We start from the raw sequence: 14,433 nt of genomic DNA, 5'->3' as shown, positions 1-14,433 counted from the left end.
TCTCTGTAGGCTTTAGAATCAACTCTATCTTATCAGAATTAGGTTAAGTCACAGTTGACTTAACCTAAGCTGGAGAACCCCTAGGGGTTCCCCAGAAACATTAGGGATCTGTAAGGTCAAAGCTATTTTCATAATAACACTAAAATGTTATCTGTCTTTTCTACTGTGTTGACATTTGCAGTGATGGTATAAAAGCAATCATGGGTAAAACTGCTGGTACTCTAACGTGATTTGAGGCAGTGGCACCAAACTGTACTAGTAGTGGCCCAAATTTCACTGCTACATGCACGGTTTTTAAAAAAATAACCCAGTTTCACTTAAGAATGTCCTTCATAAAGCAGAAAAAAAATTAGTTACATTAAATGTCTACTCTTGGGTATATATGTCTTACTGTGTGACAAATGGGAACACGCAAAGCCTTCTGCTACCAACTCAGTAGTTGTCTTGAGGAAAAACATTTGTACAATAATTTGAATTGTGAGCTAAACTAGTGGCCTTAAAAAAAAGAAACACTATTTTTTACATGAACAACTGACAAGCTAGGGTGATTCAGACTTCAGTATTTGGTAGACATTTTCTCAAAAATCAATGGTGTGAGTTTGTCACTTCAAGAACACAACTGACAATATTTGTTGCTAATGATAAAGTTTGAGCTTTCAAGCACAAATTAGAATTTTGGGCCATCCTGAGCTTGACAGTTTTATGTCACCTAAAGACTTCTGAAAACATTGGCGATGAAGTTGCTAAATTTGATTTTCAGATATAATATAATGTGTCAACATTTGGAAGGTCTGCATGATTTATTATTTTCCAGTTACTTATGTTTTCCAAGTAACCTATTCATGACATTATAAAATTATACATGGGTAAAAGATCGATTCAACGTTTAGGACAGACCAATGGATTTTAATGTAACAGAGTACAAAAAGTTCATTGATTGATATGGTTTCATATTCACATTGCCACTGACCTTTAAGAAACTGCTATTTGTTGACTTTTGGTATAATAGTGAAGAATATCCACAATTACCTGAAGAGGCTGTTAAAATATTCCTCCTTTTTCAGATTACATATCTGTGTGAGGCCAGATTTTCTTCATATACTTTAACTAAAATAACATATCATAACAGATTGAATGCAGAAGCAGCTATAAGAAAGCATTTGACTTCTATTAAACCAGATATTAAAAAGATATGTGAAAATGTAAAAGAATTACACTCATCTTACTTTTTTTTTTGTCTTGGAAACTGTATGTTTTTTTCACAAAATGTTAATAAATAACATGTATGTTGTTATTTTAAAATAATTAAATAAATACTTAAAGTTTTATCAGTTTTGATTTTTAACATGATTAATGTTAATAGATAACCTACATAAAAACATAAACCGAAGCTCTTTGAAGTCCTTGATAATTTTTAAGGGTATAACAGGGTACTGAGATAAAAATGTTTGGGAACTGCTCTTCTGTGGTATTAGTGGAACAGTCCTGAGCATTGTCCTACTATAAGATGGATTTTATATAAAATTTTGTTTTCATAGTGTACTGATGACTGTAAAAATTTAGAAAATAACCCTCCTTTCACCGGCCAACTCCCTCCTGAGATGTCTATCACCCTCTTTTTTTTTTTTGTCTGAGCTATAGCTGTAAAAGTGGGCTCATGGTGGTCATCTGTATCATCCCTTGGCCTCCCATCCAAGTGGATAGAGGCAGCTGCATTTTATGAGACACAAAGCAGGTGAAATGGGGCTGTGAAAGATCATATTTCTTACACGTATCTGTGGCAGATGAAAAGTTCAATACATGATAGTGAAGAGCTGACAAGAGCAATTGTTTTCAGGCAGGAAAAGAAAACTTATTTCTGGGTATTTTTTCAATAAGTCTGGCAACAGCTGGGCAATGATTTAAACCTCCTAGGATTCCGACTTTAAGCTTAAAAATACATTTGCATATGCCAGCATTAGGAATGGAATCCCAAGCGGCTGCCAACTTAGACAACCGAAAGGAAGTAGAGATCTATATTGTTCAAAAGCTAAGCCTTGGGAGGTGCTGTGACTCAGCAGCTGTGTAAACAGAACTAAACCCTTTGCATCTCCTCTGCTAGACACTTTGTTCTAAATAGGACCAAACTATACCATGATGATATGTGCAGAAATAAAAATGAAGGTGATAGAGCTCATTGTTGGGTTCGAGAAAAGCTGGACATTTTCCTTTCTCTACGGATATATGCAGACATAAGAAATGTAAAGGAGATGTAGGGGAACCTGGCAAGGCAAGAGAAGATGTGAAATTGATTTTAGTTTGATTTCCTCCCTCCTCAGTATCCACATTTCTTTCTCTCATATTTTCCTCCCTCCCTCCTCTCCCCATTTTTTCCTCTGTTGAAACTGAGGGGCCGGGTGTGGTGGCTCACGCTTATAACCCCAGCGAAGGCCCAGGCAGGAGGATCACCTGAGGTCAGGAGTTCAAGACCAGCCTGGCCAACATGGCGAAACCCCATCTCTATCAAAAAATACAAAAATTAGCCGGGCCCAGTAGTAAGCACCTGTAGTCCCAGCTACTCGGGAGGCTGAGGCAGGAGAATCGCTTGAACCCAGGAGGTGGAGGTTGCAGTGAGCCGAGATCAGGCCACTGCACTGCAGCCTGGGTGACAGAGCAAGACTCTGTCCCAGAAAAAAAGAAGAAACTTAGGACCACGAGCCATTTGTATGATGGAACAGCAGGAGAGAACTTCCCTGTAACTAACTTCCTAACTAGAGAAGAAACCATGTCTTCATATACCAACCCATCCTCTGGGGGAAGTGGGTAAGGTGCAGGGGATGCCTGCTGGGGACAGCTGGATATGTAATTCTTATGTTCAAAAGAAAAAAATTGAGACGTTTTCTTTTTTTTTACTGTTGAGCTAAATGACTACACTTAATTTTTTAAAAAGTTTTTTTTTTTTGAGTCACATCCCTTTTCCCACATGCCTTCCATTTCATAACCCATTTAGATAGAGAAGCTCCTACTACTTGCTCTGAAGTGTTTTAGAATGGCTAGGAACACAGATTGGATTTCCTTACTTTAAATGTATTGCTATTAAATCAGTGATGTCCCATGTCTTTCATGTAATTCTCACAGTAACACTTTTTAAATGATTGCAGTGAACTTTGAGTGATGACACGGTTATTGAATTAGGGTGCAATTGGTGATGTGGGCAAGAGTGGGCAGGGTAAACTAATGGTAATAATAATAGAAAAGGAAGAGGAGAAGGAGGAGAAGGAGAAACAACTTTTCTTGGGTGTTTAGTATTTGCCAGGCATAATGTTTAGCTCTTTACTCATTTGTTTGGATCAAAAGAATGACAGCTTACTAGATCAGAGATGCACTGAAGCCAAAGTGATCAAAACTGAGACATTTGGGAGGATGAGTGGAGATGAGCTATAGTGACAACACTAAGCAGAGGATAAAGGGTGAATCAAAGAACAAAAGGAAAATCAGTAGTAGAGAGCTGAAATTTGAAAAAATGCTAGCAGGCTCTAGGGATTTGTGTATGGAGTCTAGGGTAAATGTAGTAGCTGATTTGAACTTTGAGATATCTGTTTTGGGGTGAGTATAACTTGGCTTGACAAAGAAAGACAAGGGGTGAAATGGGGATTGTGTTCAGTGATAGTAAAGCTGGAGGGTTTGCAGGAGAACAAGGGCTATGATGTGGGGGTGGAGGGAGATAAGACGTGAATTTGGCAACGAAGGTGGGTGACAGTGAGTGAGGAAGGGGAGATGCCACTGATGGAAAAAGAGTTCTGAATATGGGACTCTGCTCCGAGGATGCTGAGCAGGAGGTGCAAAAGTGCAACTGATTGCAGTGGATGGGGCTGGGGAGAGACTGAGCTGTGATTGCTCCTAAATCTGGGTAGAGTGAAGCCTAGAGTTGGCTGGTGTGTGGTAGAACATGCAGATGATCAGACAGGGAGGAGCCCTATACCCAGAGATGGGTTTGATTTACCCACTTGATCGCTTGCCATTTGTAAATGAGAGAGCAGTTTTTTATGTGTATGAAGTAAATGAGCAATAATTAGCAGCAGGTAGCTTTGACTCTTATTTTCTTAGACTGAGCGCATCAGAATTGCCTTGGCAATAACCTGCGTTAGCCACAGGAATCTCTATAACTCATGTCCCTCATGTTTTGCTCCTCGATTTGCTTTCTTTGATGTGTAGGGAGATTTAGTGGGTCAGACTAGCAAGCCCCCCAGGAAATCCTATGGAGTTCACTGCTGACACTGCATTTAATATTACTATTTAAGCCATTTTACTATGTGTAAAGGCTCGTTCATTCACTATAACGTATACTTTCCAAACCCTTTATGAGGCATTCTCTTGAGATTCCTTATTCTCCTAGAGGTTGATGCTAAGCGTCTGCTTTGGAATAGATCAAAAAATCAATAAATGGAAGGCCCTTTACAGTTGTGTCTTCTAACATTGTAACCTACTGCATTTAAAGACATATTATTTGGATCATCACTACCTAATATAATCTTTTTTTAAGTTCCCTCAATGTTTTTGTTGTTTATTTTTAAAATATTGACTCTCTGGCTGGGAATTCCAACTTAAATGATCAACTTTGTAAGACATATTTATTATTTGCAAGAAAGCCTTTGCACTTTGAAGAAATTTTCTGAGAATACATTTTACTTCCCTTTTGTGATTGAAATTCTTTGCAAGAAAATCATAGCAAATACAAGACTTTCTTATATTATGGTTTGCTCCTTAATAACCATAAATGTTGCCAAAGTTGCACCAGACAGTTTTGATGATTTGGAAAAAGGTAAATAAATGTTGGGGAAAGGTCAAGTAAAAGCTGGGGAAATGTGAGGAGGGGAAAACTCACATTTTCTAAGAAGATTCTCCTGGCTGCTTTCAGCTTAGAATGAAACAGCTATTGCTTTAACAGTGATTTTTCTGACCATACATTTCATTTTTGACTGCCAAAAAATTTCCAGCACACTAGTTAGATGGACCCTCATTGGTCAAGGGTGTTTATAACTTCTCAGATGACTTCTGGAATTCCTGCCAGGAATTTTACCCACTGGTGTTGAAAATTATTGGCAACCTGTATTTCAGTGATAAACTTCACTTTTGTGAAGTTCTGCGACTTCTCTTGGAAAGAAAAAGATCAGAAGATCTAACTTCATGGGTCTGTGTCCCTCCGTGTGGACCCTCAGTCAGACCTGGTGGAGCTACCTCCTGTGGACAGGGCATTTCCTCTCTGGCTGGCCCTCAGTCACGGCTCTGCTTGCTCAGTTACTCCCTTGGCTCTGTTAAGACTTTGAATTGCATCTCCTATTTCAACAGCCCTTTGTAGGGGAATGACTCCAAACTCTATTCCTCAACTTCAGTCCCCCATCCCACTTCTCCCCCCACCTGTAGTGTTGTATTTGTGCATTCTGCCCAGAAGTCCCACTGATACCCAAATTATGACATACATGCTGCAAGGTTGTTTCACCATTTTCCTCTTTGCCTTTTCTTCCTAATTTCACTGCCATCCCCTTTGCTCTCTCAAAGTCAAATTGTTACTGGACCTTCCTTTTTTGCTTCCATATTTAAAGGCTACTAAGAGTTCCTTGGTCCCTCTCGGCTGTGCTCTCCCTAGTGCACATTCTCTACTTCTGTCTCCACATTTGCCTACCATCCCCGTACAGGTACAATTGAATCAGAGAGAAGTTGGCATTAGTTTCCCAGCAGCTTGCCTTATTTCTAGTTTTTGCTCCAGTCTGTTATACAGGCAGGGACAAGAATAGGCTTAAGCAAATTGCATTTTTATTTTGTCACTTTTCTTTTCAAAAATCTGCTATGATTTCCCATCACCCATTACACCAAATAGAACTCAATTTTCTGTTTTGTCCAGGCTTTCCAGGTTGCCTCAACATATCCATTCTTATCAATTAAACTTTTTTTTCTTTTTTCTTTTTTAAAACAGTCTCACTCTGCCACCCAGGCTAGAGTGCAGTGCATGATTATAACTCATAGTAACCGTGAACTCTTGGCCTCAAGCTGTCCTCCTGCCTCAGCCTCCCAAAGCACTGGGGTTACAGGTATGAACCACCACACCTGGCCTCAACTTTCTGTTTCTTGAGTTGAATTTATCCACATCTCTTGCACTCAATCTGTCAGTTCCCTCTTTGACAGGTCTTCGCACATCCAAATATGCCCTTCTGTTGCTAGTTTCTGACCTCATCCAATACCCAGTCCCAATTTTACCTATTCCTCAATGCTTCCCCTGGCATACTCCACCAAACCTTGGTTAGCATTTTCTCTGCATTCCTCTGAACTTGTACACTGGGTATCACAAACTTGTAGTATGCCAGAGCACGGGCAAGCTTGAATTTAGCTTCTGCCATCTATTGGGTAGGCAGTCTCAGTTCTTGTTGAACCTCCTTTGTCTTAATTATGAAAAGGAATTAATAATAATAATAGTGTACTTGGATTGATATGATCACATGTGATAATGAATGTCAAAGGCCTGGCACTGAGTGATCAATAAGCCAATATCTCAGAGAACATCTCCATCCACACTGCATGTCCACAAATTTGAGCTATATGCTCTTTGAAGGAGAGAATCTGGTTTTGCTTATCTTTGTGTCTCTATTCATTATAAAGTGCCTAGCACAGACTAAATACAGCAAATATTTGTTGAAAAATGAAGAAAGAGTATGATCATCAATGGCACAGATTGGTTATTGCAATCATTCTGATCATTTCACAAATCTCCACGGTCACACTGTGAGCGGAAATGTGTATAGTAGAAAAACAGTGTATTTCCCAGCTTGTGTATTTGTCTGAAAGTGTGTCCTAGAGTGGCTGCAGATTCATGATGACCTTCTGGGGACAACAACAAAAAAGATGAGAATTTTTCATTGTTCTGTATTCTTTGTTTTTTTTTTGTTTTTTTGCCTTCCATTGCTCTGTCATCTACTTCAAGATACATTATATATTTATCCTAGTTGCATACAAATAGTATGCGAATGACTACTCATGACATTTATGGTTAGTCAATTTTTCCCCATTATTTTAGAAATTTGGGTGAGGGCAGCTCTTCATTTCTCAAGGTTTCCATTTTGTTAGTTTTCAGTTGGGAGCACAAAAGACTCAAATATATAATCATTGGTAATTAGTAAGAGTCTTCTTCAAACTGATTTTATTTAAAAATGTTACTGGCACCATCACTACCAGCATCGTCACCATGATTAACATTAAAATTAAATCTTGTTTGGATAAATTTTCCCAAGAACTTGCCATGGTGTTATCTCCCGTTTCATGTGCTCACAAACACCCTTTGCTTTGGAAAGTGAAAGTGCCAGAATAAGCAATATTACATTCAGAATGCAAATGAAAGTTTTATAGAGATAGGGTTGTGTTGGAGATGAAATTAACTGTGACACTTCAGGAGTTTTACAGAGAAAGAAGATTAACGTGTTAGGTCTTCAGCAGCTGTCTTCCCTGATGCAAATAATGTTAGGCAAAATGATATCTCCATGCATCCGAGCTCAGTGGAGGAATGCTTATTGAGTCCATAGGAATTTGAGCAGGGCACATCTCTAAGGGTTTATGACAGCCTATTTTCTTTTCTCAGTGTGGGGATGAATTGCTCCATTATCATCTAAATTAGAAGTCATGATGATGGTTCTTTTTTGATTCTCTTATTTATTTTTGTTTATTTGTTAAGAAACTTGTATAGAAAATGTGTTGCTTATCTGGAAGTTGTGATTCTTGCTTAGGCCAGATAATAACCTTGTATTTCTTCAGATATTTATGTATATATACCTAAAAGGGAAATATTTTATATCCTTAGACCAGATCTAACTTAATTTGTTTCTTCGATTTTTTCACATTGGTAAATAATACAACCTCTTGTTGATCATCCAAAAGTCACATTGTTAAGTTGCATTTTCTTTCAAATGATTTTTGCAATGATATACAGAAAAGTTATTTATATATATGTTCACTTCTTTTTTTTCTCTTTCTCCAAGGAAACCAATATGTCTGACAAAAGTGACTTAAAAGCTGAGCTAGAGCGCAAAAAGCAGCGCTTAGCACAGATAAGAGAAGAGAAGAAACGGAAGGAAGAGGAGAGGAAAAAGAAAGAGGTAAATCCTGGGTGTTGGGGTGTTGTGGGGAAAAAGGAAAATCACTTGATTCTGAGGGGCTGGTCAAATGGATAAATAGGACTCCCTAAAAGAATCCTCTTATGATATCTGAATAAAATGATTATCTCCTTATTCTGCATGGTAAAGCTGTTGCCCTCTGCTATGTGCTGGTCAGCCATCACCTAAATGGGGGATAACATTTGGTCCAGAGGCTCCAGAGGCCTGCAGACTCCAGGCTTATCACAGACTTGAACAGAACTCTAAGGGTGGTCTGTGATCTTGTTATTGTTAGAAACTTCTTAACCTTTCTGTGCCTCAGTTTCCTATTTTTCATATGAAAACAATAATGCATTTATTTTGTGGGGTTGCACTTAGCAGTACCTAGAATATAGTTAGTATATTCTAACTATAAGTGTTGGTTTTAAGAAAAGGGTTTTTTAAAAAATCTACCAGCAGGAACATTTTAGGAGAAAATTAGAAAACTATGCCAATGGATTTCTATTGTTTCCAAAGTGGTATATATTTTTTATGGTAAATAAGCATCTTAGGTTTGGTAAGGGGGAGGCTGTTCTTCTCTTAGAGGGAAGGTAGATAGGATAGTACAGTACAAAGAATTATTACATGTTAGATCTGGCTGAAATTTCAGAGACTTTCCATTGAGGCCCCTCTTTGTGCCAACAAAGCAGCAGAGACCAGAGGTGAAATGTAGCTTTTCTGCTTTCTAGACCTAGAATCTTGGATTCTATAATCCCAATCCAACGCCTTGTTGTCATATCATGTTTTCTTCCGCTATGTGAATCAAACAAATAATTTATTTTTAGTTCCCTAATTTGTTGTGGCAGTATAGGAATAGCCCACATCTTATACAAAAACCAGATACCAAAGATATTTTTGAATAGCTTTCTAAGAAGAAAACTTCGTGTGGTATGATATGCTTTTGTGTATAGAAACCAGAGCTGCTTCCCTATACAGTTCTTCTGTAAGGAAAAAGAAAACTTATTTTGATGCCTTACAATCTAAATAAGTGTTGTTTCATACTACAAGGCTGAGAGACCAAGGTAATAGATTTACAACAATTATTATTTTCCAACAAAGTAAAAGATAATTGCAGTTGCATTTTAGCCTTCTGGCATCTCTCATCTCTCCATACCATTACATGTTGATTGATGTGATCATTTATTTGTCCTTGACATCACACATAATGTTTTTTCCCTTTGAGATCTTTGCTGTTACATATGCAGTCTTTGAGTGAAGTAGAGGTGAGAATTGACGAGGAATGGCTATTCATTTCCATGCAAAGCCAAAAAAAGCATTAAGTTATTATATTTCCTTTCCCTCAAATGTCAACACTTACTGTAGTTTTAAAGCACCTGTTATCCTTTACTAATAACCAGTTTCCTTTTAAACTGACATTCTAATATCCAACTTGAATGTCATAAAATTACCACTAAATGTGATGTGATATGGGAAATTTGGTTCCAAATTATGCTGTCTGCTTCATCTTTTTCATTTTACACATTTTGGGGAAATTACAGGCAAACTAGACTGATGGAAGCAGTCTCCCCTTTTGATTCTACAACCAAGCACTTTTGCCTGGTGAGGATTTAGCTGGTTTCACGGCAAGAAGAGCCCTGGGAGGTTGGAGGCTGCAGGTAGTGGAGAGTGTGGAACACCTGGACTCTAGACATTCCTGGCTGCTGCCTCGTTCTGGAATTGACGTCATATGAAGTTCTAGTTTCCTCATTTCTAAACTAACTTGGTGATTGAAGCTTGTGATAACTGAACTGTGCTCTACAGAGTCAGATGGCAATACCGAGTCCGAGTCTTCCATCCTCAAAGTTTCTGATTTGAGTGATCTGAAGCAGGGTCGGATTTTGGGATCCGTTGGACCACATCATCTGTAATGTCTCTCCTGGCTTGAAATCTTCTCCCTTCACACCCATCTCCCCTCAAAGAGGTCTTTCCTTGGTTCTGTCCATGCATTCTCTGCAACTGTTCTGACTTGGTTTGTTCTGAGCAGCCAAGGCTGTAAGACAGAAGACAGTAAACACAGTGATTATGCACAGGGGCTTTTGAGTTGAACGTGGCTGGGAAGCCTGGATCTGCCCTTCACAGAATGGCCCTGAGTGGGTATGGGTCCTCTCTGAACCTGTTTCCTGTTCTGTAAAATGGAGAAAGAAATGATGTCTTCCTCACAGATTCAAGAGGATTCGAGAAGATCCCAGAGCAGTAAAAGACAGCTGTCATTCTGCTTCTGAGATCAGCTGTAAGAGTAGATGAATGGGGCTTCATAGAATGGTCACATACATTTTTAGGATCTCTGCTGGTGAGGCCATTTTATAAAAATGCCCCATTGTTGGAAGGGTCTTAAAATTCAAGGCCCCCAGTTTCATGGGATTGGAGCATTTTGTGGCTGAAAGGAATCTGGAAGTAATCTATTCTGATCCTTTCTCACATGGGGAAGCTGGGCTTCAGAGGTCTAAGCCTTAGAGCCAGGCCCTCTTTATCTCCAATCACATGAAGGAGTCTGGAGTTAAAAGGGGGCTGCCTCTAAGGCTCATACAGCCAGTTTTCCAGATCAGAAACCTGAAGTCATCCTTTCACCATCCCCTACCCCAATTTGCAGTGATCATCAGGTCTGGACAGGCATAGCAGGACTCTCTTTTTGCCTGCATTTTTTTCTCCCTAAAATCCACATTCCAGTCAGATGTAGCTGCTTACATATACCCTGATGGACTACATCCTTTCTTGACAGAGAGCTTAAGATGTTCTCTTTCCTCTGCTTTCACTGATCTCCTACTTCTTCCTATCATCCTTCGCCTGGCTGTTAACTTTACCTGGCTGTCCTTCACCTGGCTGTTAACTGCATGTCTTTCCGTTCTCATCTCAAATGTCACTTTCTCCAGAAAGCTGCCTCTGATACCTTTACCCATAACTAGGTTAGTCCTGCATCCTATCATTGACATTATCAAACCATTTAGTACAATGTGTTATATTTTCCCCTTCACTTGTCTTTTTCTCTTAATAGATTGCAAGCTTTCAAGGTCAGGGCTATATGCTTTTGTTGTTGTTGTTGTTTGTTTTTTAATCATTGAGTCAATGTCAAATATATTGGACATATGGTAGGCATTCAAAAAGGAGTTATAGAATGAATGAATGAGTGAATAAATGAACATATGAACTAGTCAGGGCAGGTTTGAGAGGCATGCCAGACATCCTTTCCAAGCAGCTGGTGTTCTATTCTGCAAATTTCTTTGGAAACTACTGATCCTGAATCCATGGGATATCGACTGGCCACTGTCACTGACTCCCGAGTTTAAGATTTTCTAGTTTTGTGTTGTTTATAGAGAATCAGAAATAGCTTTAAATAGCCTTGATTTTTATAAACTTTCTTTAGGCTTACATTTTAAATAAAACAAATAAATTTAACATTAAAAAGAAAAGAAATGCTCTTTAATACTAAACTGAGTGCCCTTTTTTTGCCACGAATATAAAAACTAGTGTGAATTAGGACCACCCAAGTTGATTATCTCCACAGAATTCAGAAAACTGTGTCCATGTTGTGTAAAATTACCACCCTTTGCTCTTTTGGATGTCAACTGCTTTCTTGGCTGTGATATTATGGATGAAATCTGATTTTAAAATAAATATAGTGGTCACCATTTAAGACACTGGCCCAATTTAATGAAAAATTGGCTTTAATGCAATGAGGTGAGCTCAGTGGGGGCCACCCTGAAGTTTCATTCTGTCCTTGACTTTTTGCCAAATTGCTGCAAGGTGAGAATGGCCAGGGGTTTCCTGGCCTGTCCTCACATGTTTCTCTAATAAATGTGGAAATGTCTTTGGGAAAGTGATTGACAATTCTCAGCTGACAAATTTTTCTTTCTTCGATTATCCTCTCTGGGTTTCAGCTGTGATTACTCTCCACAAACAGAAATATAACTTGCTGAGAAAGGCACCTTGAAGATTTTTAATTACTAATACTGCAAAATCACTCCTTGTTGAATCATTAAAACATAGTAGGATTCTGTAGTAGATACAGATCCTCACTCTGCAACATCTTTTTTCTCATCTTAGTTCTATCTTTGTCTCTGTTGTATACATAAACTTTGGGACTTGTTTCAGTGGTTTAAATGTTAAAATTGGAAAAGAACATGAACTTTGATATCTTCACTGATAAAAGATTAAACTGCCATTTCATAATTTTGGGTTATGCAGTGTCTGAAATACTCTAAGACTCTTATAAGCCCTTATTGGCCTTCAAATGGTACTTTTCCCTCTAATGACAGATAGACTTCAAAAATATGAGTGCTTTAGCTCAAAGTTAATAATAACAGAATTGTTGAGCGCAGAGACATATGCAAAGATGCACTTAGTTTATAATCAGTGTGTAGGTTACCCTCTGGGAATAAGTCAAAAGTTGCATAAACTCTTTCTGCTTATAGATACTACAATGTAGCTAATGCTTCACTTGCTTTGAAATGTATTCTACATGCCCAAAGAAAGTGTTAGCACACCCAACTTTCTTTGGGGAAGAAGGTATGTCTCATAATGAAATGTTTTTTGACAGGCTTTAAGACAGCCTCGCTTCTGTAAGCTTACAAAGCTTTGTTGTGAGGTAGTTACACATCAACATGATGTTATCATGTTTCAGATGTGGGGCAAATAACTTATCTTAAGTAATAACTGTATTATGAAACAGAGAAGAGACTTGGAATTTTTAAATTTCCCCTGGAATCCCACCACAGATCTTGTTTACCTGCATTTTAATTTGTCACTTATCTGTAAAAACACCAACTGGGCATAGGATCTGACATTAAGAGGCCAGTATGAAAAACATAATGTGTTTTTAGACAGAATTTGTGAAAGGAATTTCTTGTAAATGATTTGTTTTACTACATTTTCTACATGATAATTTTCTTCTTCCAGTTAGTATATAAAATGGAATCTTGTGAAAATTAGAATAAAGTACCAAGACATATCAATATTGATCACATGCCTTAATACAGATTTTAGCCCAGTTTATTTTAAACCATGGCAAACTTGTCTTAGCAATACAAATAGTGTGTCTTATAGTTAAAAATTTTCATAAATAGTTTTACTTTTCAGCAAGATTCCAACAATACCTGGTTTGCACAATCCCAAACATGAGGCCTGAATATTACAAACACACAGTCATCAATAACTGATATCCCAGAAGGGACAAGGAAGTCTAAAAAAACAGACAGAATTTTTTTTTATATTATATCCCCAGCCAGAAATACTTTGCCTTGATGTTTTCTCTTCCAAAACCTGTGAGAGAAACTTTCATCCCACGTGATAGAAGCAGGAAAAAGCCTTCAACCAAAAGAGAAAGTACTGGGCCAGTAATTATTAAATGGGGCAATTATGGTGTTTATTCACCCTTTATACATGTGATTATATCTATTTAGGGCTTTCGCCTTGTCTTCACTGCCATGCATTTATCATTTTTAGTTTTAGCCAGGAAAAGCATACATTTAGTTATGTTATTAACTTTTCTTACTGACGTCTACTTCTAGGCTGATATGCAGCAGAAGAAAGAACCCGTTCAGGACGACTCTGATCTGGATCGCAAACGACGAGAGACAGAGGCTTTGCTCCAAAGCATTGGTATCTCACCGGAGCCGCCTCTAGGTACTTAAAAGTGCTTCCTGTTACTATTCCTCAAAATCAACTTGCGTGGGATATACCATGTCCAGTGTTTGCTATTCTTTTAAGTCTTTAGCTTTTTTTAATTTTTATTTTTAAAGACATTCTGTGGCTTATGGTTCAGGTTGCATGTGTTTTTGGAATTGAGGGGGCTGAAAGGAGATGGGAGGAAAGGTTGTAGAACTGTCAGTAGTTTGGGGCTTACTGACTGATTAGATGGTCAACCTTCTCCACCGTGTTACTAGTAGATTATTTTATACTTGTTAAATGAGTTGCCATTTGGTAAATATAAGAAATCTTGGAATGTCTTATTAAATTGTTCCTCATTTTCATTGCTGAATTCCAGTGTCTCTTTGCCAATCTAAATACTGTTGATCTGGTTATGAATTTCATAACTACCACAGGCATAGAGTTAGTCTATGATGAAAATAGAAGGCACAGCGAGAATTTGAAGGAAAACAAAATGGTGGCAGATTAGCAGCCGATTAACAAGTTTAAATTAATTTGACGTTATTGTATTTTGATTTGATTACTAATTGGCATTTTCACTGCAATGCTCCTCCTCTAATTCATTCATTCCTAGTTGACTGTCTGTGACCTCATTTTATCACTAAAGTTTGGATATTGAATTATTGATTTTCTT

The 14,433-nt window shown here is 38.1% G+C and overlaps 1 protein-coding gene across 2 annotated transcripts in view; it reads left to right on the top strand.

The window, feature by feature from the left end:
• The window catches only part of DYNC1I1 (dynein cytoplasmic 1 intermediate chain 1), a 317,152-nt gene that overhangs the window by 24,168 nt on the left and 278,551 nt on the right, over positions 1–14,433 (top strand). For both annotated transcript variants that reach the window (XM_024249962.3, XM_009242996.4), the window contains exons 2-3: positions 8,004–8,120; positions 13,661–13,775. In XM_024249962.3, the coding sequence (XP_024105730.1) occupies positions 8,013–8,120; positions 13,661–13,775 (223 nt within the window). In that variant the 5' untranslated portion in view covers positions 8,004–8,012. The remainder of the gene's footprint in view (positions 1–8,003; positions 8,121–13,660; positions 13,776–14,433) is intronic.

This window comes from Pongo abelii, chromosome 6 (genome assembly GCF_028885655.2).
Source record: "Pongo abelii isolate AG06213 chromosome 6, NHGRI_mPonAbe1-v2.0_pri, whole genome shotgun sequence".
NCBI classification, from domain to species: Eukaryota; Metazoa; Chordata; class Mammalia; order Primates; family Hominidae; genus Pongo; species Pongo abelii.
This window is presented reverse-complemented; position numbering and strand designations above follow the sequence as displayed.